Source organism: Eptatretus burgeri, chromosome 11 (assembly GCF_056783735.1).
Source record: "Eptatretus burgeri isolate ZD-2024b chromosome 11, Ebu_testis_v1, whole genome shotgun sequence".
In the NCBI taxonomy this organism is placed as follows: Eukaryota; Metazoa; Chordata; class Myxini; order Myxiniformes; family Myxinidae; genus Eptatretus; species Eptatretus burgeri.
The window spans coordinates 7,271,540-7,298,212 of record NC_140971.1 but is presented as its reverse complement, the minus strand read 5'-3'; the positions used below and the strand labels follow the sequence as shown (position 1 = coordinate 7,298,212).

The 26,673-nt window shown below is 43.3% G+C and overlaps 1 protein-coding gene across 3 annotated transcripts in view; it reads left to right on the top strand.

Moving 5' to 3' along the window:
• MFN2 (mitofusin 2) overlaps positions 1 to 25,978 on the top strand; it is an 86,736-nt gene extending 60,758 nt beyond the window's left edge. For 2 of the 3 annotated variants that reach the window (XM_085845059.1, XM_085845060.1), the window contains 2 exons: positions 17,265 to 17,399; positions 24,385 to 25,978. In XM_085845059.1, the coding sequence (XP_085701185.1) occupies positions 17,265 to 17,399; positions 24,385 to 24,457 (208 nt within the window). In that variant the 3' untranslated portion in view covers positions 24,458 to 25,978. Of the gene's footprint in view, positions 1 to 17,264; positions 17,400 to 21,094; positions 21,132 to 24,384 lie in introns of those variants that run through there. The other variant, XM_085845061.1, reaches the window with a different exon arrangement.
• The last annotated feature ends 695 nt before the right edge of the window (positions 25,979 to 26,673 follow it).

Sequence of the window (26,673 nt, the reverse complement as noted above, 5' to 3'; positions counted from 1 at the left end):
GGAGCAAGTCGGAGATTGACCCTCAAATACCACCTTCATCTTGTGATCTGTGAGGAAAGCTGAAATGATTGAATGCTTCACTCCAGATACACCATAGTTACTTGGCTCTGAATACTCACCAGCACCCTTGAAAACAGGAACAACGGAAGCCACTTTCCAGGATGAAGGAAACACCGAAGGAGACAAGATCAGGTTGAATATCTTGGCAATAATTGATGACAGTTCAGGACAACACATTTTCAATGCAATCACAGGGATTCCATCGGAATCAGTCTCTTTTGAGGCTTCTGGAGTGTGAATAATTCTGGCAGCCTTCTTCGGAGTAATAAATAGAAGAGGGTGGCCTTGATCATTAAGTGTAGAATGAGAAACAAAGTGATTTGAAAAAAGGTTAGCCTTATCCAGAGATGATTCAACAACCCCAGGTCCATGAAAAAGAGGAGGCATAGAATTTTTTTTGCGGTTGAGTACACTGTTGGAAATCCAACAAAAGTCCCGAGAACCAAGCCGCTGAGTCGCAATGGAATCGGCTACAGAAGCTGCATATTGCTGCTTCGCATCCTCAAGAACTTATGCAGAGGTTACTTGCTTTGCAAAACAGACATTTGGACTCCAGAGACCCTTGCATATGGTACTGCTTGAAATAGTGGTTGCAATGAGCAATTGCTGATGCACAAACTGGAGTGAACCACGGATGGGAATGAACCTTCACTTGATCGATACGTGAGGGAATATGAAAAGTCCATACCAATGCAAATCCATTGGGATATTTCCTCGGCAGCCATATCAGGACCAAGACTAAAAGTTGAGGTCCATGGCACAAAAGCAAGAAATGAAGGAAATCCATCCCAATCTGCTTTCCCAAACTGAAACAAAGTGCCATGAAAAGGATGCACTGGAATTGAGAATGAGGAGTAAGACACACAAACAGAAACAGTTGAACGATCCGAGTTACCAATTGGAGTCAGTACGTCAGCAACACAGTCATCAGGGTGACAACACAAAAAGAGACCGAGCAAGTATCTTTGAGCAGAAGTATACCGAGCAGAAGCACGGTCAGGAATGTGAGTGTGAGAGGAAACTATTTGGTTGAGATTTTGAGAGATTGAGAAATTATAGGTATCGATACCATGAGTGTGAGTATTACGAGAGTGTACCGGCCATTCTTCATGGTGAATGTTGAAGTCACCAATTATCATGATGTGTGCAGAAGGGTGGAGTAAAATAGCCCTGTCTTTGCTGTCTTAGATCGCATTGCGCATGACACAAAAGGGAAAGGAAGGTGAGCGATACAGAAAGAAGAGATATGTTGTTGAATGCAGGAGAGCAAGGTGGAGAGTCCTTAACATAGATACCAAGGTAGCCTGGTGTTGGCTTAGTGGTTAGGGTAGCGGCTTGGGATCCTAGGGTCCTGAGTTCAAGCCCCGTTGGCCGCTGATTTAATACACCAGGGGGTTGTGACAGCCTGTTATCCTGCCGAGGTCAGCGAAATGAGTACCAGTGTGTGTACTGGGCGAGGGGCACTGCATCAGCGACACAGTCGCGCTTCCAAGGAATGATAGATACCCTGGCAGCTAAGCTGCCATACGCAAGAAGAAGATAGATACCAAGACCATGAGGAGGAGGGTGATCAAGTTTGTAAAAAATGTAACCAGGTAACTTGACAAAAACTGAGGAGATGCCACTGTCCAAGGGACCCTCAGATAGAGCCAACAGGTCACGTGAGTTAAGCTGAACAAAAGATTGCACAGAAGAAAAGTTGTAACTAAAGCCCCTGACATTGGAGAAATGTATTCAAAGGATTTGAGCTTCGCTGCGCACTGGCTGGTGGATTGGTGTGTGCAGGAAGAGATCTATTATTCTTAGATTGTAGAACCATATCCAGTGATTTAAAAGGTAGTGCACAAGCCAAACTAGGAAGAAAAAGAAGAAGAAGAAGCCAGAGTCAGTCTCTCAAAGCATTACCAAAGGCTTTGGGATCCTGTACTACCAGGCCGCCAATGTTTATTTCCGGTACCCTTCAGAGGGACAGAATTCATAATATTCCACAGGGCGTCCTGGACAAGAAAGATGCAGAATAACTGAGACGAGAAATGGCAGAATTGAAGAAAAGAAAGGAGACTAGAAATAGGAAGAAGAAGAAAAAGAAGGTGCCAAAGATGAAGGTGGCGACGACGAAGAAGCTGTTTGTTGGATACCAGCTTTACTGTTTGAATTGATTGTATATGGCACACATTGTGACCTTACTTGCACTCTGGACCAACCAAGCTTTACTTTTGTCTTTACTTTGGAAAACAAATATGATTGCTCCACAGCAAAGATGTAAGTGCCTCGATCCACAATAACAAGGACAAGATGACTGTGTCTTGGGCGACCACCTCATCCTACCAAGCCAAAGTGCTCTCTCAAGACAGGTGGTCTTTCATAAAAGGGAAGGACGCAAAACTGCTGACCACCTCCTCTTTTGATTTTCACTTGCTCATCCTCGCTGCTCCAAGCTTCGAGTTTTCCTCTTGCAGCTATCCTTTGTTGCCATTGTTCTCAATTTTGTTTTTGTATTAAGGAGGTGTCTCTTGTCGTGAAAAGGAAGCAAGTGGCAAGAACAGTGAAAAATAATCTTGAAGAATCGTCATTAACTTTTAGCGTTGTTGTGTATGGGGATGTTCTGAGATGGTGGTGAACTGCTCTCTTGAAGCCCTGGAGGGAAGAATGAGATTGAAGAGAATGTGGAAGTTCATTCCACAGGTGGGAAAACAGGAACAAATGAGTGGGGAGCAGTGAGAGTCTAGATTTTGGAGTTTCAACAGAATGGGGTTACTGGCAGATTGGGTGCACCGTGCGGAAACATGGGAAGAGGGGGTGTTGGACAGAACATGGAAAGGAAAGAGGGTACAAGACCAGAAAGAAGGCGGTAGAAGATGTGGTCTTCCAGGAATTTGGCTCTGAATACTCACCAGCACCCTTGAAAACAGGAACAACAGAAGCCACTTTCCAGGATGAAGGAAACACCGAAGGAGACAAGATCAGGATGAATATCTTGGCAATAATTGATGACGGTTCAGGACAACACATTTTCAATACAATCACAGGGATTCCATCAGAATCAGTCTCGTTGTGGCTGTGAGACCACCGGCCTGTCTGCGATGTGAAAGTGATAGTCCCAGAGACTCATCTTCATCGGGGTAGGGACCGATGATTTTGAAGGCCTTGGTTTCTAAGGTGTGAGGTCGCTTTGCCAGTTCAGGGGGGGGAGCAGTACTCTGGATCCATCGAGCTAAGGATGAAGGCTTTGGAGGCGGATAAGGGTTCAGGTGTGTCTAGGAAAGACTGCACGACAAAGGATGCCAAGTCAGCGACTGGCTTTGAAGGTCAACTTAGACATGTAGTTTGACCAAGAACGGTCATCGCTGATAGTGAGGTCCAAAAGTTTGAGTGACTGAACATCTTCAAGAGGATTATGAAGGAGGTAGATGGGAGGGTTTGCCAGACATTGTTTTTGGAGAGACAGAGTGAGAGTGCAGGATTTGTCTGGATTGAACAATATATTCCAAATGTAGGGCGTGTGTGTGTGTGTGTGTGTGTGTGTGTGTGTGTGTGTGTGTGTGTGTGTGTGTGTGTGTGTGTGTGTGTGTGTGTGTGTGTGTGTGTGTGTGTGTGTGTGTGTGTGTGTGTGTGTGTGTGTGTGTGTGTGTGTGTGTGTGTACACATCTCTTATAATACCAAGCTTGCACACTAAAAACTGGGCTCGCCGTCACACGATCCCTATGAAATTGCTGTGGCACTTAGCGGACATGCCGACAATGTTTGGGAAGTCTTGGCGTTCCATAGTACCACTTGCATTTTGCACAATGCGTATTTTTGTCATTCCCCGCGTACGGTCTGCTGTCTGCTTCCAGCTATGATGTTGTACTGCTATCCCATGCATGTGCACAGGTATCGCTCATGTGTATATATACATATATATATATATATATATCTATGTATATATATATATATATATATATATATATATATATATATATATATATATATATATATATATATATATATATATATATATATATATATATATATATATATATATATATATATATATATACGCACCAACCTAAATATCTAAGTCAAGATTGCCATTACGGGAAAATGGTCAAACCGATGATATGTTTGAGCAATGGTTCCTTTGTTTTGCTCAAGACAGATGTTCCCATTGAAATTGACCACTCTGAGTGTGTGGACTCACACGTTGAGTAATCCTTCCCATGAGCACCATGGGGCTTGACAGAGTGATGGTCAGTGAGCGTGACCAGGACACAAACACTCCCTATAGCTTGCCCTATAAAAGGCCTCCCCAAAATGTGGACTGGTGCCAAATGTCAACATGCCACAGATGTCACAAATCTTGAGGGAGCGCGCCATTGGCATTCTGAATGCTGGGACGTCAGTACGGGCCGTTGCAGCACACTTCAATGTCCACCACTCCACCATTAGCCGCCTGAGAACGCGCCTCAGAGAGACTGGAAGCACCGTGAACCGCCCACATGCCCGGCGACCACGTGTGACCACCGCCAGTCAGGATCGTCACATGAGGCTGCAACATCTCCAGGATCGACTCCGACCGGCCACGAGGACTGCCGATGAGACTGTCGGGCTGCATAACAGGCGCATTTCAGCCCAGACGGTGCGTAACCGCTTGAGGGAGGCCAACCTCCGAGGCCGCCAACCACACCAGGGACTCGACCTCACTGCAGTCCGGCGTCAGACCCGACTGAACTGGGCCAATGTTCACTTGCGCTGGACCCTCGCACGATGGAGGAGAGTGCTGTTCACCGATGAGTCGCGGTTCCAGCTGTATCGGGCTGATGGCGGACTCCGCGTCTGGCGTCGGGCTGGGGAGCGCTACACTGACACCAATGTCCTTCGTCGGGTGTCACACGATGGTGCCAGTGTTATGGTGTGGGCAGGCATATGCCATAGAGAGCGCACTCTGCTTCATTTCATTGAAGGCAACTTGAACGGGCAGCGGTACAGGGACGAGATACTCAGACCCATCGTCGTGCCGTTTGTGCGCCTTCACCATGTGACGTTTCAGCACGACAATGCTCGCCCCCATGTTGCCAGGATCTGCATGGATTTCCTCGGTGAGGAGGACATTGATGTCCTCGACTGGCCTCCATATTCTCCCGACATGTCGCCCTTGGAGCACCTTTGGGACGTTCTTGATCGACGCGTACGACAACGTTACGCAGTCCCAGAGAACGTCCGCCAGCTCCGTGTGGCTCTCCAGGAGGAATGGGAAAACATCCCTCAGGCCACCATCGATAATCTGGTGATGTCCATGCGCCGGAGATGCACCGCTCTGCGCGACGCCAACGGTGGACACACCCGCTACTGACTGTGTGAACTCTGACAGTGACACCTCGGTTGTGTCGGCTGTTGTAGCACAAAGACTGTCGCCAGAATTCTCAAGGAACTCTTTGAAATTTAATGCTCAATTGTCATGGATTCTATAACCAAATTGTTGTGAAGATTTAGTATTAATGAGTTCGAGGTAAAATAGTAACAATCGCTTGGTGCGTTTATATTTTTGCGCTTGGTGCGTTTATATTTTTGTTCAGTATATATATATATATATATATATATATATATATATATATATATATATATATATATATATATATATATATATATATATATATATATATATATATATATATATGTATATATATATATGTATATGTATATATATATATATATATATATATATATATATATATATATATATATGTATATATATATATATATATATATATATATATATATATATATATATATATATATATATATGTATATATATATATATATATATATATATATATATATATATATATATATATATATATATATATATATGTATATATATATATATGTATATATGTATATATGTATATATGTATATGTATATATATATATATATGTATGTATATATATGTATATGTATATATATATATATATATATATATGTATATGTATATATATATATATATATATATATATATATATATGTATATATATATATATATATATATATATATGTATATGTATATATATGTATATATATATATATATATATATATATGTATATATGTATATATATGTATATATATGTATATATATGTATATATGTATGTATGTATATATGTATGTATGTATGTATATATGTATGTATGTATATGTATATATGTATGTATATGTATATATGTATGTATATGTATATATATATATATATATATATATGTATATATGTATATATGTGTATATATATATTGTTACGGCTGTGGAAATTTGCAATACACCAGAAAGGTCCTCAGGTTAGATATATCGATAAGTTCATGTGTAGTTTGTCCACACCCGTTGTTTAGAGGGAATATGTGTGATTCATTCGGGCTGCGACGCTTTGAGTTAGCCATTTTTCTGTTCTATCGTTATTTTTGATCAAACCTACAACAGCACCACCTTCGCCACTTCCCGCACTCCGAACGCTGTTCTCCACGGACCACGCTACGACCCTTTCCGCGTTGGAAAGGGTCCGAGAACGCGGGCGTACGGCGCGTGGAGAAGAAAACCAACAACTCCTGTGGGGTTTTCCCGCCTAATTTCCCCGCCTGATGCTTCCGCCTGAATCCCCCCACCCCACTTGGTGTGAAGGGGAGGGTGGTGCAGCTCGCTCCCGATGGGTGGATGCATGGCGTGAGGCGGTCGGAGTGGAGGCACGCCCCCCTTCGAGAGCTTTCTGGAAACGCCTCAAAGAGAGGTGGAGCCGAGAACAGGGCGGAGCCCCGCTCCATAAAGGGCGGACGCACGCCGGGTGCTTCTGCTTTTTCTTCTTCTTCTCCTTCCGTGTGGATCTCACTCCCTCTTCTCTTGTCCTGGTCCTGGCTCCGCGTTTCTTCTTCCTCGCTGGCTCTTCCTCTTCCTCTGCGCTCGTCTGCTCTGGCAGCTGTGGAGGCTGGGTCTTGGCTCGTTCTGGTCCTGTGCTCGCGGTTTGGCGAGCGGCCTGTCCACGGAGGCACGGACGGGAGACTCGGCAGCGCCGGTGGTGTGGCGGACCTGCACGTTTGGGCGAGGAGTACCGGAGAGAGCTCACAGACCGCGAGAGGAGTCGAGGCCAGGCGCGACCATGTTGACAGTCGTGGGAGGAGGACTCGACGGCCCAAAGGGAAGTCACCATTTTCTTTTCGGGGTTTTGTATGTGTGTTTGTGGCGCCAGTCTCCATAAGTAAAACAGTTTAAGTGCTCGTAAAGAATAACTAATAGTCGGTTGTAGTGCTTTTGCCTTGCTCATGTCTTTGTCCCCGTCCCGTGCATGATTAATTTTCATTGCATTGTCTGTAAATTGCATGACTGCCCCTTGCTTGTGTGTTATAATAAATGTCCTTGTGTGAAATGTATCCCGTTCGTCGTCTTTTTCCCTTTTTGAAAGTGCCATCTTGAATCCCAGAATAAATTGGTAGAAAGGTGGAAGCACCCGGGAAATAATCATGAAACGTCGAGGTCGACGATAACTCCGCTTGGTTATCCCTGCAGCACAGAACAAGCCGCTTAAGCGGTTTGTGTCCAGAGTTGACCTGCGGCGTGGTACAACTCCTCGGTACACTACCCGCGCGGGTACTTAGGTATATCGACATTCGGCGATTCACCCTATTTCGTGCGGGTAGAATGCGGACTGGGTTGTGGTGAGGTTAAACCCCCACCCGTGACTAGCTCCTTGGCGGTAGTTCCAAGAGGGTCACGACTGAATTATCCGTTCCGGTGGGCGACGCGTCGCGATTTGAGTTACGTGGCCGATCGCACGCCGGGCGGGCCAGAGTTCGTAACTATATATATATATATATATATATATATATATATATATATATATATATATATATATATATATATATATATATATATATATATTTGTGCACACATATCTATATTAATATTTCGGCACGCCCCTTTCTTTGTTCCACCATCAGATTTTTGTTACTGCATGAAATGAAACAAGCTTTGACATATGTAGTAATGATATTATTGTCTTCCTTAAGAGGCCCCTCAAAATTCATTTTGATGATTATGGTAGTTAAATATTATTATTATCTATATTAATATTTTGGCATGCCCCTTTTTTTGTTCCACCATCAGATTTTTGTTACTGCATGAAATGAAACAAGCTTTGACAAAAAAGTAATCTGATGGTGGAACAAAAAAAGGGGCGTGCCGAAATATTAATATAGATGATATTATTGTCTTCCTTAAGAGGCCCCTCAAAATTCGTTTTGATGATTATGGTAGTTAAACAGTTCATGTTCTCCATTTGCAAAATGGGAGAAATTATTGCACAAAAAAATAAATAAAAAAATGTTTCCCATTATTTAGAGGACCACGAAGATGAGTTTGTAAAACCTTTTGTAGAGTATGTTATTATTAATCACTATACGCCATAGTAAATTGCTCATGTTATTGAGCTGTCAATTAGCTATCAATCATAGGCATATAATAAACTCACTTAAGTATTCATATCTCTATTTCAATGCGTAATATCAAGCGGTACCTACATGATGACCTAATAAAACCGGTTTCGATGTCCGTCCGTCCGTATATCTGTTCACAAAAACCGATTATGATGCATTTTAAGGCTTTCAGAGAGCTTTGGAGAGATTACTTACACTCCCGCATGGTGCTGTTTTTCATTATTCCTACTGCACTTCATTAGAACATAGATCGTGGATGGATGCGCAGATCCCAGGAGAACAACTATAGCTGTACAGAACAATTCATATTATCGATGGATAAAAATGATATTTAATTGATATTATAAATTGTTTATTTAAAATATTTTCAAATTTTGTGAGTTTTTAGTTTGTTGTGAAATATTAGGTCCTCGGGTCTCCGCATCGCGGCGTACAGGCTTAAGTCGTACTTCTGTTTACTACCGTAGAAAATCACAGAACCATCCGATCGACATGCTGTTAACAGTTTCAGAATCAGCTAAAATCTAAAAGATATGAATATGTACACGAAACTGATCCTGCCTTTTGGATCACTTTAAAGTAGGGTGCCCTGTAATTTTAATGCGCTCTATGGATCCTCTGGAACTCACGAATGGTACACGTTGTGCAGTCACTAAACTACGTGGTAATGTCATTGAAGTGGAGCGACTGCGGGACAGTCGAAGGGGAAAACCTGAATGATAATCAATGGATAAAAATGATATAATATATTGTTTAAAATACATTCATTCAACCTGACTTTTACCATACAGTGGGGAGAACAAGTATTTGATACACTGCCGATTTTGCAGGTTTTCCCACTTACAAATCACGTAGAGGTCTGTAATTTTTATCATAGGTACACTTCAACTATGAAAGACGGAATCTAAGACAAAAATCCGGAAAATCACATTGTATGATTTTTTAAATAATTAATTTGCATTTTATTGCATGAAGTAAGTATTTGATACATCAGAAAAACAGAACTTAATATTTGGTACAGAAACCTTTGTTTGCAATTACAGAGATCAGACGTTTCCTGTAGTTCTTAACCAGGTTTGCACAGACTGCAGCAGGAATTTTGGCCCACTCCTCCATACAGATGTTCTCCAGATCCTTCAGGTTTCGGGGCTGTCGCTGGGCAACACAAACTTTCAGCTCCCTCCAAAGATTTTTTCTATTGGGTTCAGGTCTGGAGACTGGCTAGGCCACTCCAGGACCTTGAGATGCTTCTTACGAAGCCACTCCTAAGTTGCCCTGGCTGTGTGTTTCGGGTCATTGTCATGCTGGAGGACCCAGCCACGCCCAATCTTCAATGCTCTTGTTGAGGGAAGGAGGTTGTTGGCCAAGATCTCGCGATGCATGGCCCCCATCCATCCTCCCCTCAATATGGTGCAGTCGTCCTGTCCCCTTTGCAGAAAAGCATCCCCAAAGAATGATGTTTCCACCTCCATGCTTCACGGTTGGGATGGTGTTCTTGGGGTTGTACTCATCCTTCTTCTTCCTCCAAACACGGCGAGTGGAGTTTAAACCAAAAAGCTCTATTTTGGTCTTATCAGACCACATGACCTTCTCCCATTCCTCCTCTGGATCATCCAGATGGTCATTGGCAAACTTCAGATGGGCCTGGACATGCTCTGGCTTGAGCAGAGGGACTTTGCGTGCGCTGCAGGATTTTAATCCATGACGGCGTAGTGTGTTACTTATGGTTTTCTTTGATACTGTGGTCCCAGTTCTGTTCAGGTCATTGACCAGGTCCTGCCGTATAGTTCTGGGCTGATCCCTCACCTTTCTCATGATCATTGAGGCTCCACGAGGTGAGATCTTGCATGGAGCCCCAGACCAAGGGAGATTGACTGTTATCTTGAACTTCTTCCATTTTCTAATAATTGCGCCAACAGTTGTTGCCTTCTCACCAAGCTGCTTGCCTATTGTTCTGTAGCCCATCCCAGCCTTGTGCAAGTCTACAATTTTGTCCCTGATGTCCTTAGACAGTTCTCTGGTCTTGCCCATTGTAGAGAGGTTTGACTCTGATTGATTGAGTGTGGACAGCTGTCTTTTATGCAGATAACGAGTTCAAACAGGTGCAGTTAATACAGGTAATGAGTGGAGAATGGGAGGGTTTCTTAAAGACAAAACTAACAGGTCTGTGAGAGCCGGAATTCTTACTGGTTGGTGGGTGATCAAATACTTATTTCATGCAATAAAATGCAAATTAATTATTTTAAAATCATACAATGTGATTTTCAGGATTTTTGTCTTAGATTCCGTCTTTCACAGTTGAAGTGTACCTATGATAAAAATTACAGACCTCTATGTGCTTTGTAAGTGGGAAAACCTGCAAAATCGGAAGTGTATCAAATACTTGTTCTCCCCACTGTATCTCTATTATAATACCAAGCTTGCACACTAAAAACTCGGCTCGCCGTCACACGATCCCTATGAAATTGCTGTGGCACTCGCGGACATGCCGACAATGTTTGGGAAGTCTTGGCGTTCCATAGTACCACTTGCATTTTGCACAATGCATATTTTTGTCATTCCCCATGTACGGTCTGTCGTCTGCTACCAGCTATGTTGTACAGCTATCCCCTGCATGTGCACGGGTATCGCTAGTATATATATATATATATATATATATATATATATATATATATATATATATATATATATATATATATATATATATATATATATATATGTATATATATATAAGCCTGGTGTTGGCGCAGTGGTAAGGGCAGTGGCTTGGGACCCAAGAGGTCCTGAGTTCAAGCCCCGTTGGGACACTGAATTAATATATGTATGTATATGTATATATATAATGTGTGTATATATGTATATATATATATATATGTGTATATATGTATATATATATATATATATATATATATAAATATATATATATATAAACCAAGTCTAAAACACCAGGGGGTTGACTCAGCCTGCCATCCTTCCGAGGTCGGCGAAATGAGCACCAGTTGTACTGGGCCCGGTGTATGCCCCGGTTAGAATAGGTGTACCATATCCCTGTGTGTCGTAAGAGGCGACCAGGGTTGCGTCAGGAAGGGCATCCGGCGTAAAAACCTATGCCAAATCATTATGCGGACAACAAAACGAATTTCCATACCGGATCGGTCGAGGCCCGGGTTACCAACGACCGCCACCGGTACCGGTGGTCAGCAGGGTACCGGTGGAAATTGTGCTACTGCTGGGCAAAGGAGGAGAAGGAGACGGGGAAGGCGAGTCCGGAGGCAGTGGGAGAGGGGGAAGGGTAGAAGTGTGGAGGTGAGAGTTGGAACTCTGAATGTTGGGACGATGACTGGCAAAGGGCGAGAGTTGGCTGATATGATGGAGAGAAGAAAGGTGGACACACTGTGTGTACAAGAGACCAAGTGGATGGGGAGTAAGGCGAGGAGCATTGGAGGTGGTTTCAAACTGTTCTACCATGGTGTGGATGGGAGGAGAAATGGTGTCGGGATAATCCTGAAGGAAGATCATGTCAAGAGGGTATTGGAGGTGAGGAGGGTGTCTGACCGAGTGATGAGTGAAGTTGGAAATTGAAGGGGTGATGATGAATGTCATCAGTGCATATGCCCCACATATGGGGTGTGAGATGGAATATAAAGAAGATTTCTGGAGTGAGTTAGATGAAGTGGTGGAGAGTGTATCCAAGGATGAAAGAGTGGTGATTGGAGCAGATTTCAATGGACATGTTGGGGAAGGGAATAAAGAGGATGAGGAGGTGATGGGGAGGTACGGTCTCAACAAGAGAAATGTGGAAGGGCAAATGGTGGTAGAGTTTGCAAAAAGAATGGAAATGGCAGTGGTAAACACGTATTTCAAGAAGAAGGAGGAACACAGGGTGACATACAAGAGTGGAGGAAAGTGCACACAGGTGGATTACATCTTAAGTAGGAGATGCAACCTGAAAGAGATTAGTGACTGTAAGGTTGTGGCAGGGGAGAGTGTAGCTCGACAGCATCGATTGGTGGTCTGTAGGATGACTTTAGAGGTGAGGTTGAGGAAGAGAGTGAGGGCTGAACCAAGGACCAGATGGTGGAAGCTGAAGGAGGAAGACTGTTGCGTGAAATTTAGGGAGGAGGTGAGACAGGCGTTGGATGGTGGTAAAGATGGGTGGGATGATTGGGCAATGATAGCAGAAGTTGTGAGGGAGATAGCTCGGAAGGTACTTGGTGTGACATCTGGACAGAGGAAGGAAGATAAGGAGACTTGGTGGTGGAATGAGGAAGTACAGGAAAGTATAAGGAAGAAGGGGTTGGCGAAAAAGAAGTGGGATAGTCAGAGAGATGAAGAAAGTCGGCAGGAGTATAAGGAGTGGCGTCGAAAAGCAAAAAGAGAGGTGGCTAAGGCCAAGGAAAAGGCATATGACGAGCTCTATGAGAAGTTGGATACAAAAGAAGGGGAAAAGGATTTATACCGATTGGCAAGACAGAGGGACCGAACTGGGAAGGATGTGCTGCAGGTTAGGGTGATAAAGGACGCAAATGGGAATGTGCTGACGAGCGAGGAGAGTGTGTTGAGAAGGTGGATGGAGTACTTTGAGGAGCTGATGAATGAAGAAAATGAGAGAGAGAAGGTTGGAAGAGGTGGAGATAGTGAATCTGGAAGTGGGGTGGATCAGTAAGGATGAAGTGAGGACTGCTATGAAGAAGATGAAAAGTGGAAAGGCGGTTGGCCCAGATGGTATACCAGTGGAGGCATGGAAGTGCTGAGGAGAGATGGCAGTGGGGTTGTTAACCAGATTGTTTAATAAAGTCTTGGAAAGTGAGAGGATGCCGGAGGAGTGGAGATTAAGTGTACTGGTTCCGATTTTCAAGAATAAGGGTGATGTGCAGAGCTGTGGAAATTACAGAGGGATAAAGTTGTTAAGCCACACCATGAAGTTGTGGGAAAGAGTAGTGGAAGCTCGGTTGAGAGGAGAGGTGATGATCTGTGAGCAGCAATATGGGTTTATGCCAGGAAAGAGCACCACTGATGCGATGTTTGCTTTGAGAATGTTGATGGAGAAGTATAGGGAAGGCCAGAAAGAGTTACATTGTGTGTTTGTGGATTTAGAGAAAGCTTATGATAGGGTGCCGAGAGAGGAGTTGTGGTATTGTATGAGGAAGTCGGGAGTGTTGGAGAAGTATGTGAGGATCGTGCAGGATATGTATGAGGACAGTGTGACAGCGGTGAGGTGTGCGGTAGGAATGACGGACCGGTTTAAGGTTAAAGTGGGATTGCACCAAGGATCGACTCTGAGCCCTTTCCTGTTTGCAATGGTGATGGACAGGTTGACGGACGAGATCAGACTGGAGTCTCCATGGACCATGATGTTCGCGGATGACATCATGATCTGTAGGGAGAGTAGGGAGCAGGCTGAATCGAGCCTTGAGAGGTGGAGGTACGCACTGGAGAGAAGGGGAATGTTAGTCAGTAGGAGTAAGACGGAGTACATGTGCGCAAATGAGAGGGAGGGTGGTGGTATGGTGCAGTTGCAAGGAGTTGAGGTCGGGAAGGTGGATTGGTTTAAATACTTGGGATCAACTGTCCAAAGTAACGGAGAGTGTGGGAGAGAAGTGAAAAAGAGAGTGCAGGCAGGATGGAGTGGGTGGAGAAGAGTTGCAGGAGTGATTTGTGACAGAAGGGTAGCTGCAAGAGTGAAGGGGAAAGTATACAAGACGGTAGTGAGACCAGCTATGTTGTATGGTTTGGAGGCGGTGACGCTAACAAAAAGACAGGAAGCAGAGCTGGAGGTGGCAGAGTTAAAGATGCTGCGATTCTCGTTGGGAGTGACGAGGATGGATAGGATAAGAAATGAGTGTATTAGAGGGACAGCGCAGGTAGGACGGTTTGGAGACAAAGTGAGAGAGGCGAGATTGAGATGGTTTGGACATGTGCACAGGAGGGAAACGGAGTATATCGGGAGAAGGATGTTGAAGATGGAGCCGCCAGGCAGGAGGAGAAGAGGAAGGCCAAAGAAGAGGTTCATGGATGCGGTGAGGGCGGACATGCGGGTGGTTGGAGTGTCAATGGAAGATGTGGAGGATAGAGCGAAATGGAGACAGTTGGTCCGCTGTGGCGACCCCTAACGGGATCAAGCCGAAAGAGGAAGAAGAAGATATATATATATATATATATATATATATATATATACATATATTGTATATGTATATGTATATATATATATATATGTATGTATATATGTATGTATATATATATATATATATATATATATATATATATATATATATATATATATATATATATATATATATATATATATTCCAACAACCACTTGGGGGACCCAGTGAGACAAGTTTTATGGTTGGTAAAGGTGATGGAAATGGGTGAATGAATAAAAAAATAAACAGTATATTTCCATTTAATGCTTTCTCCCACTCCTCCTTTACCATCCCTCTACCCCCCACAAATTCTCCTCTTTGGAACAGCTCCAGCAGTGTGTTCACAACTTCTATCAACTTGTGAATCAATCCTCTGTATTATTACGTTTTCCCATCTTCTATCTTTACCTTTTCACCAATGAGGCCCTCTTGATTTTGGGCTCAGCCCCTCGCCTGTTGTGTTATCAAATAAATACAAAACCACATTATGTACATATTAATTATTTATTCAGATCCTGTGAAGAGAAAAATAAAATTTAATTTGTTTATCCGCAAGGAACTTTGATGCAGGAGGAGGCCATTTAGCCCATCCTGCCCGCACTATCCCAGCCTCATTATCATCACCCATCCAAACACAAGCTACCTACCAATAGAGTGAATATCCCCCCACCCCTCTCTATCCAATGCTTCCAGGTACCAATCTAAAACCCACTGACACTTATTCATCTCCTCTGCTGCCACTACGTTACCGGGGAGACCATTCCATGCATTAACCACTCTCTGACTAAAAGTCCACTGCCTTAAAACTGTTCATACTCTCGCTGTCCTGAAGAACCCTGCACCTATTTTGTCTACAACCTTCAATATATTAAACTTTAAAACTCCTTTTTGCATGTATGAAGTCCTGTCTCCTTCAACCATTCCTGGTAGCTTTTTCCAGCTCGGCCCAAATCCACTCTCGTAGTCCCATGCCGAAACCTCTCTATTGCAGCTATGTCCTTCCTCAGGTGTAATAACTGAAACCATAATACAATATTTTAGATGAGGCTTCGTTAAATTCCTCGACTATTAAAACGACCTCTTTTGATTTATATTTTATCCCTCTTCAAATACAACCTAAAACCCTATTATCTAGAGATGTTTGGCACTGTCATGTCTGCTTATTCTTCTCCTGTGTGACACGCTCCAAGACCGCCCCTTGTGTCACGTCATATCTGTTTTCATTATTCTTGCCCATCCCAGAATCTTATATTTCTTTATGTTAAACTGCATCTGCCAATCTTTTGCCCATTACATTAACGTGGAATTGTGTGCATAAGTGTGTTTTTTGAAATGCAGGAATTCCAGTGAGTAACAGCAGACCTTCCTTTGGGGGTGAGGGGTCAAGTTCAAGCTGTTCACATTTTTAAGCTTCTCATGACATTAGTATTGCGATTATGCATAGTTTTCTATTCTTGCGAAAGAAAATAATAATTACTCTTGCACAACTTTCCTTTGGGAGTGTGCCTTCACACCAAAACATAGGTGTGTCAGTTTTGTCATTCCCTGCACATTTGAAGCCTGTTTATAGTCTGACATTTCTCGGCTTGCATTGCTGCAACCCATGGAGGTGGCAGACTGCTCACGAGCATTCAAAATACCCAGAGTCGCAAAGATTGGTCAGGGCATTTGCCCCTAAAACGGTTTTGACTGCTCACGAGCATTCAAAATACCCAGTCGCAAAGATTGGTCGGGGCATTTGCCCCCTAAAACTGTTTTGAAGGGGGGAAAATGAGTTTCTTCATCCTCATACAGTCTTCCTTTTCTCCTTTATTTATCAAACGAATCAATCAATGAAATCACTTTATTGCTTTTTGAAAATATGTGGTGCCTGAACAAAAGCAAAAGTAGGAAAGAGGGGATAGGAATCAAAATAAAGACCAATTACTGCACCGTAGTCCCAAGAACAAAGCCAGACACAACAACAACAACAACACACACACACACACACACACACACACACACACACACACACACACACACACACACACACACACACACACACACACACACACACACCTATATACATTCAAACATGGACATATTATGCACTGGTAAGTACTTACAAAAGCTATTTTATTTGAAGTTATAACCTTCACTTATAAGCAATTTGCTGATTTCTCAACTTCCCGGATCATCAGATGGTCACCGTTTTTCATCGAGGTTTCGATACTTTCAGCCCAGAACCTCTCCAAACGGTGGATCTACAACCCCTGTTTGAGATAATAAACGAATCAGGAGGAAGATGTAATAAATTTTATTTCAGGATAACATGAGTATGATTGGTGAGTATGAGAATGTTTGAGTCAAAATAAAAGGAAATGGTGTGTAATCCCCAAAGGCTCGTTTCTAAAATTCAGGTCTTGCACAAGGTTTAAAAGGGGTGAGAGTAGGGGTAGAGCAAATATGAACATGAATATAAGTTCCATAACTATTCACATGTATTTTGTCCCATCCGTTGTCAAACTGATTTCTTTTTTTCCTTCTTTGATGCATTAAAAGGAACTTTTATTGGTTATCCAGTGCTGCATCACATCTCAATGTCAACCCCTTGTCCTTTGTCCCACAGAGTCCTGACGGGTACCCTCGCGCTCCTCAGTGAACAGGTGGACGAGACCCGCCAGGGACTCGAGGCCGAGGTCGCTTCATTGGTTCAGAAGGTCCAGGTGCTTGAGAATGTTGGAGCGAAGGCGAAGCTACTCAGGTAACTCGTCGTTCAGTCACTGTTGGTGTGGTTTGCAATGTGTTGCAAACATTTAAGATGCTAAATTACGATGACTATGTGATTGCTCAAGAATCATTTCACTGCTTTGTGCGTAGTATTGTGGGTAAATTCGGCATGATCACCACCCTCGATCTGCTGCAGGCATTTAAAGGTATTGGTGGATCACTTTCAGGGGTAATGGTTCTGCCAGTGTCGTCGGAAGTGATCTAATCTTGTCAGATAGATTGTATAGTCCTGTAGTAAGTGTGTGCGTGTGCGTGCTCGTGTTTTTTTATGTTTATGATATGTTTGTAATGTCACCTGCTAATACCATTTTTTGGTTGTAATGTGTTTATAATCTCGTATGTTTATTATATATATATATATATATATATATATATATATATATATATATATATATATATATATATATATTTTTTTTTTTGTTACGAATTTCGCCCGTCCGGCGTGCGATCGGCCACGTAACTCGAATCTCGACGCGTCGCCCACCGGAACGGAGAATTCAGTCATGACCCTCCTGGAACTACCGCCAGGAGCCAGTCACGGGTGGGGGTTTAACCTCACCATGATCGTGCCAATTGCCCACTCGCGCAGGATAGGGTTGCTCGCCAAATTCGACCTCCCTAATTACCTGCGCGAGTGGTCGACCGGGCGATCGTACCTCGCCGCAGGTCGACTTCGGACACGAACCGCTTAAGCGGATCGTTCCATGCTGCAGGTATAACCGAGCGGAGTTATCGTCGACCTCGACGGTTCAGATTATTTACCGTGTGTTTTAAACCCACTATCAATCCCTTACGTGATGCAAGATGGAACTTTCAACAAAGGAAAGGACGAAGCGAAATGGGAAACAGTTCAACAAGCAAGCACCTTTATTTCACACATACAACACACGCACGTAAGGCAGTAATGCAATGTGCAGCAAAAGCAAAATGCAACAAAAGCAAAAGCACTACTACCGACTATAATTATTTACAACACTTAAACAATTATACTTGTCGGGACTCGGCACCACATCGTTCATTCAAAATAAACAGGAAAGACCTCCCCATAGGCAGGGAGGTAGATGGGGTCCGTGGACCAAATGTGCGCGGAACCTGGAGGAGCGGCCAGGTCCACGAGACTGAAAAGGTCTTACCCGCGTCCTCGTGACGCGATGGCGAGAAAGCCGCAATATCAGCGCAGCTGCACCCCGACTCCGTGCCCCTGGCGTGGTCGGTGAGCCCTCTCCGGCGTGCTCCGCGCAAACATGGTTTGGTCGGCACCACGGTTAGGGTGGGAAATGAACGGGGCCACCGGCACTATCTCAGCGCGGATGGTGGGGGTGGGGGGTTGTTGATGCTCAAGGTCGAGCGAGGGGAATGGCTGTCTGGCTTGGTCGCTTGTGAAAGCGAAGGTGGGACGAGCCCAGCGATGAGACGACACCAACGACGAGACGAGCGACCCCCACACTACCACGAGTCCCACACAGACTAACCCTAACCCTAACCCTAACAGCTTAGCCCCAAACCCGCCCAAGGAGAAGGCACCACCTCGACGACGACGAAACCACCAATGCACACGAAGAAGACCACCAGTGAACCACCACAAAGACTACCACCAACCCGAAGATGACAAAAAGCCCCCAACTGGTGTCCTGTGCGCCCTTATATTCCTCAGTTCTAACGCCTCGCTCCTCGCAGTTTAAGTCCCACGAGTCCCACACAAACCCTAACAGCTTGGCTAGGCCGTGGTGGGGTTGAAGACCCACCCGTGACAGGGTTCCGGCGTTGGTCGGGAAGGTCACGACTGAATTGTCCGTCCGGTGGGTGACGCGGTTGCTATAAGGGAAACGCGGTCGATCGCACGCCGGTGGGCGCGAATTTGTAACAATATATATACAGTCATGCGTCGCTTAACGACATTCCGGGCAATGACGGATCGCATATACGACGGATCTGCCAGCTCTGAAAAAAAAATGTAGCTGAAAAATTCCTATCGCTGAGTGATGTAGCCGACGTAGTGCTGCCAGTCGTATAAAAATTGCACGTACAATTATGTACACGGTACAGTACATAATACCTCATAATGATAATAAACAATGACAGTGTGGCCCTGTTATAATGCGATCATTGAGGTCCATAAAATGTCATCGCGAAAAAGCAGGGTCATGCTAAATCGGGATTCAAGGAAATCTGCTTTCAAACTGAACCAATGTTTGCACGTTTACCTTCGAGCATGTAAATTACCTTTGAATTGAAGAATTCCGCGAATAAATCGTTGTTGTTCGTCGAAATTAAAACACATATTTGTTTTTAGTGAAGCTTTTTATGTTGTCAAAACAATCGCACTGTTCTGAAAATATATATCACAATTGACAGGTGCTCGTTTATTCATTTGTAAATTATAACATCGATGCGATGATTACGTATTTATAAAATACAAATGCTATTTATTCACCTTTCTATAATCGATGCGAGAGCGGCTGCTGCAAACAACACCGATGACCGTCATGAACAGCACAAAGGTATAACTAACGTGTCTTCCGTCTCTCTTGGATGTGTGTTACAATTGCCGACAGTATTCAGTACAGTAACATGCTGTACAGGTTTGTATCCAAGGAGCAATAGGCTACACCATAGAGCCTAGGTGTCTAGGTTTGTATAAGTACGATGTTCGAAAACGAAAAAAAAAATGATGTTCGCTTAACGACGCATTTCTCAGAACGTAACCTCGTTGTTAAGTGGCGCATGACTGGATATATATATATATATATATATATATATATATATATATATATATATATATATATATATATATATATATATATATATATATATATATATATATATATATATATATATATATATATATATATACATATCGTGTCTTTCATGTGTTTGTAATGTAATGTGTTTATTACATGTTTATGATAAGATGTGTTTATAATGGAAAACATATTTAATGTTTATTACATGTTTATGATGTAAAGTGTTTCTATTATCAGGAGTTTTTCATGTTTTTAAGATGTAATGTGTTTATATTTCCTTGGAGTATGTTTCTGATGGTGCTTATCATGTTTGTATAAGATAAGCCTGTGTACGTATTAGATCGGAATAGCTCTGGCCTGTGTCCTCTTTTGTAAATGCTTGCATTTCTTTCACGGCACCTCATCAATCCTTTCTTTCTCTTTCCCCTGCTGCACCTATTGCTTTTGTGAATGTACCCATTTCATCCATTCGTCGAGCATCGTCCATACATAGTTATCCGGGAAGTTTTACCCCAAGTGATTTGCTCTTGTTAGCCGGTGCGTACTTGGCAGGTCCGCTCGGCTGCATCTGATGCGGTAAGCTCCTCACAAGTATACATCGAGGGCACGAGACCCCCCTTGATGCTGCCAATCCACCGGAAACAGTAACATGCGAAGTAGTGAAACCCTGCCAGGATTGGCAGTACCAATCAGCATTCATCGTTGCTAAGGCCTAAGTCACATTTGCCACGGCGGCCGTGGGGTCTTCAAAATCTACGACCACTAGCAATTATACGGCGGCCTCAGTATTTCTACGGTCACACAATGTAGCAGTCACATATGTTTTTATTTTTCGGGGAGCCGCACGGCATATTTATAAATTGTGGAGACCGAAAACGTGGGGTTGCCATACGGTCTTTGATTTGATGTCGCACGGTGACCTTAGGGCGTTCCTGTGGCGGCCATAGAATTTTCAAGACAGATGCAAGGTGCCCGCAAGGCGACCGCAGGGGGCCCTAAGGCGAACGTGCGGCCAGACGGATGGTAACTCGTTGGTTCTTTTATTTATTTATTTTTTTACCAGTTTTTTTGTTTCGGCTTGTCGAATTGCTACGGCGAACGTAGAAATGAAAATAGTTAAAACTCCGCGTTATAATTCCACGGCGACCTTACGACTTGTAAAATATAGCCAAACGGTGTAGGGCCACCCTGAGGCCACCGCAGAAACTCTGCGGCCGCCGCACGTTTCTGTCAATTCAGAGGGCGTACGGCCGCCGTATCCTCGCCGTCGAGCAAATGTGACATAGGCCTTAGGTCTTAGAAATTGTGGAGACCGAAAACGTGGGGTTGTCGTACGGTCATTGATTTGATGTCGCACGGTGACCTTAAGGGGGCCCTGCGGCGGCCATAGAATTTTCAAGGCAGATGCAAGGTAGCCTCAAGGTGCCTGCAAGGGGCCCTAAGGCAAACGTGCGGCCAGACGGACGGTAACGAGTGGGTTTTTTTTTACCAGTTTTTTTGTTTCGGATTGTCGAATTGCTACGGCGAACGTAGAAATGAAAAAGTTATAACTCCGCGTTATAATTCCACGACGACCTTACGGCCTGTAAAAGATAGCCAAACGGTGTTGGGCCACCCTGAGGCCACCGCCGAAACTCTGTGGCCGCCGCACGTTTCTGTCAATTCAGAGGGCGTACGGCCGCCGTATCCTAGCCGTCAGAGCAAATGTGACTTAGGCCTTAACAACCTGCTGGGGCACGAAGTTATTTGTGCCCAGTAGCCTATAGTCATTGGTAGTTTACATGGGACGGTGAATATGGATGGGTTCGGAGTGCTTGAATTTACTCAAGATCAGGCAGAAGAGGATAGGAATAGGGAACTTCACCAGCGTTCATTGAGAATCTTTGAGGATATATGCAGTCCTCTGGAGAAGTGCAGGTACCTCTCCTTTTACATGGGGGTTGTGTTCTTGAAAACCAGCGTGTGACTCAAAATTGTGGAAATGAAACATAATTTTCCCATAAGAAATAAAGGGAATGGTAGGGTTAGGGAGAGCATGCTGTAGAACCTTATTCTTGCATCTACATATTTCACTGTTTACAGTACGTACATATTATAATTGCAATACGTACGACCGTACCATACACATACTGTATTAAAAAGAATAATAGCCTATGCAAAGAAAGAAAAAATACATAAATAAATATTTCTTTCAAATAATGTTTTTTTTTTTTACTTGGGTGGCACACTGTGGCGAGTGGTGGGGTTTTGGGAGGGGGGGGTCATCTACATCGGAAGATGATGGTGGGGATGATGGCGGGGATGATGGCATGTTCGACGTGGATGGCTGAGGTTCCTGATTCTTTTTCTCCTTTCAGAGGAATGAAAGCAACGAAGATTGCATTGCTTTCATCATTTTTTTTTCTTTTTACCCCTATCCTACATGATGGATAACATACACTACACACTAACACTACACTACATAACATAACACTCCCGATAACACTACATGATGGAAAAAACATCTCTGGCTACTTTACAGCTTTGCTCCTTGTTCGGATCGTCCTCGTCTAAAATAGCCATGGTTTCTTCGATGAGGCTGAACACCTTGGCCAATCGCTTGCTTGTGAGGGAACGCACCTCCTTCATCTCTTCATCATCTTCCCCGCTATCATCCTTCTGCTGTTCCTTCTACAGTTGGAGCAGATCCTCCATCAGCAATTCATCATCGTGTGATTCAAGAAACTCCACCACATCATCCTCTTCCACCTCATTAAAGCTGACTGCCTTGGCCATATAGACAATTTGGCAATGGTTCCACTGCTTCTTGGGTATGGAGGCATTTTTGGATATAGCTGGATGTTTACCAGACATATTGTTCGGCAAAGGTGTGTAACACCATGAAAAAAGTTTTAAAAAACAGAAGACACTGCAGAGATCCCGTGTGCACGAGACAAAGTTCACGCAGACAAGATCTTCAAAATATCATGCAAGAAGGAGTTGTTGATGCTTGCTTCCCATACTTGTGGTTGTTGCCACTCCGTTCTGTACACCATGATCTCATACATTATAAATGACATACTCCAGCCAGTGCTTGAGCATGTCATTTCAAATATAGTGCACACATTACAAAAATAAGTGTTAATTATTCTCACGCATTATTTCAAAATCACATTACGCAAACGTGTGTCAAACGTGAGGTGACCGTATGACGATATCAAATTTTTGTTCCTTTGCCTTCGTCCTCAACCTCCTACGGAATTCTCAGAGGTGCCTAGCAGAGGATTTTGGGCACTCTGGGAAATGGGCTGCCATCCTTTTTGAAATATCTTCCCATGTGAGCTGCTCTTTCTTATTTGTGCCCGTATCGCTTCTCCCGTCTTGGATTGTTCCTTGGTGAACCTTGATTACTTCAATTAAACCCATTTGTTGTTCCAATGAAAAATTGTCTTCTCTTTTCTTTCCCGACACGTCGTCGTTGGAACACACAAACTAAAAATTGACGTACGTGAGGCCAATGCGCAGTCATTTTGACGAGTTGGTTCGGTAACCTCTTATATGGTGCGCTGAACAAAATAAATGTTTTGAAGGCGTAGAATCATAAATTAGGTGCGCACAACTAATCAGCTGTTTATCTCCCTTTGTAAAGGGCGATTAGTTGTGCTCGTACAATGATGTTTTTTTTATCACCGTTTAAGAGTTAGGCATGGGTTAGCCAGAGGCTCGCTAAGTGGCTGTCGTAACTTTGACCCTATGTGTTTGCTACGTGTTTATAACATGTTAATGATGTTGCATGTTTATGAAGTGGTATGTTTCTTATGTTGCATGTTTTGGATACTACTTGTTTGTGTTGTGTATATTATGTGGTTTGTTTGTAATATGTTCGTGACTTGATGTTAACGTGCTCAGTTGCTTGTTTTTCTGTCATCTTTCCCCCATCACATCCTTTCTCACTCCTCCTCCTCCTTTTCTCTTGCTCATTCCATTTCTCTTTTCTTCTTTGTTTTTTATTCTCATTTTATTTTATGCTTTTCTCTGTTCAATCCCACCCTCCTCCTATTCCCTATATTTATGTTCCTCTTTTCTTACTTGTGTTTTCCCATTCATCTCTCCATCCTTTTTCAAAAAAAAAAAATTTCTTCCCCTCTCCTCTTTTCTCCTTCCTTTGCCTTTTCCTTTTGTCTTTTTCTTCGTTCTTCATTCTTTCTTCCCTCACTCACACCCTCGTCCATACAGAAACAAGGCTGGTTGGTTGGAGAGCGAGTTGAACATGTTTTCTCATCAGTATCTGCAGCAACAAGAACAATGAGCAGGGAAGGACAGCCAGCTTTACAAAGTAGAAAGTTGGTGCGGGGTTTCATGCCATTGTGAGCGGGGCATGGGTCTTGAACCACGACTGGTTGGAATTACTGTCTTGCACTGTGGCAGATGTTGGGTGGTGGTCTTGCATAGTGGCAGTGGGTGGGCGGGGGATCTTGCAGTGGGTGGGGGTCTTTCAGTGCGTGGGGGTCTTGCACGGTGCCAAAGGGCAGGATGCGGGTGTTGCACCATGCCAACAGGAGGATGGGGGTGGTGGGGGGGGGGTCTTACATCATGATGGTAATCATGCCGCCGGTGGTAAGGATTCTTTAACTTGTGGTCCCTCTTGTACACAGCAAATATCTTTCCGGTCCGAAATATTTATCTTGATGAAACGCAAATGTGTACCGAGGTGTTTTATTTTATTTTTTTTTCCTTTTTGGTGCAGCACTGTTGACTTTACAATTAAGTGTTCATGAGGTATGAATTTGCTGTGTTTGGTTGTTTTGGTTCCATCTGCTGTGAATAATCCATTATTCTTCCTCCTCCTTACTACTTTTCATTTTCCCATCTTTTTTGAATCAATTTTGTCGATATTTTAATTTTGAAATGTAAACTTTGCTGCCACTCGAACAGACCACGGCCCAAAAGAGGAAGTGTGCCAATGATCCAATTTGTACAAGTTGCGTTATTTCCAGTTTTTTTTGATCGTCATCCCAAGACCAGACGGCCCCTCGAATGAGGCAAAGCAGTTGTTCGGACTTGAATGGAAACTAAAGCACCAAAACTGCATTTGCAGCTCAGAAGTCCCAAGACTTAAATGAAGATAGACAAGAGGAAATTAATTTCGAGTGAATAATAGATGAATGATTGGTTTTCAAGGGAGTCGTGCATTAGCAAATAAATTGATGGACCATTTGGGTTAAATATATGGGGAAGGAAAAAAAAAACATGTTCTTGAAAACAATGTATTCATTTCATTAATCATTGTTATTTTATTTCCTTTTCGTTTTACTGTCTCATGGATTCTCCATGTGGTGTTTTTGTTTCACTTACCCTCATGCTCAACCTTCACCACCTGTCCTTCACCCTCAACCTCCTGTCACCCTCATCACATCTCCTCCTTGTTCTCTTTCCTCCTCTCTTGCTTCTCTCTCTCCTCCTCTTATACTTCCTCCATCTCAGCCTCCATCTGCTTCCGCCCTCTCACCCTCCCTCTCACCCTAATCCTACTTCCTCCAACCCCCGCCCCAACTCTTCTTCCTTCATCCATCTTCCTGTCATCCTTGTCCTCTGGCGTCTTGCTCCATGATCTTCCCTCCTTCCTCCCTCTCCCCATCCTTGTCATGCACTTTGGTTTTGGGTGAGTACCTTTTACTGCATTTTGTTGCACCTTGTTCTATCATGGAATTTGTAATCTTGTTTTGTTTTGTTTACACTTACATGGAGCAGTTAAGTGTTTGCTTTTGTTTATTTGCCTTGTGAGCTCTGATGGATTTTTATATCCCTATTAAACTCGAGTGAAGCTTTATTGTTCTTTTGTATTTGTGGTCCCACCATGAGGGTTCTCGACTGTTCAAATGTACCACTTGCTTCCTTTGGTCGTTTAATTTTGATCAATCCATTCCAATCATTTGGAAGCACGAAGGAGGTAAATGTGCTTGTCTCTCAATGTGACAGTTTAAAAATCGCTAAAAGCTTTTATCTTCATTGCAGTTGATGTAAAATCTAATCAGAATGAGGAAGACAAGTTATTTTTGTACCGGAAGGTACTCTCTCTCCCCCGCTATCCTTCCTCCTCTCTCCTCCGCACTCCATCCCCATTGCAAGTTTAACCCTTTTTCTTTCATAAATGCGAGCAATTCATGTTTGTGACCTCTTGAGGTTAATGTTGTCGTAACCCTTGATTTACATTTGAATGATTTTATACCATTTGCTTTTGGAGTGAATGATTCAAACAACCAAGCTTTTCATGTCACATTCATGATTATGTCAACCTTTGTAGGGTTTTCACCTGAGTGCCCTTTTACACCAGAAGTTTCACTTTCCATCAGCATTTCGACAGTTTGTTAGTTCAGGATTAACCTTGAGCTGGTTTGGAGGAAGGCTCTCGGAGGAATGTGATGTGATTCGCAGAAATCATTTGGTGTCCTTGTGTCACCCAGCTGCTTACCTACAGTCCAGAATGTGATGCACTTCCTGAATGGAACGCACCTGTGTACCATT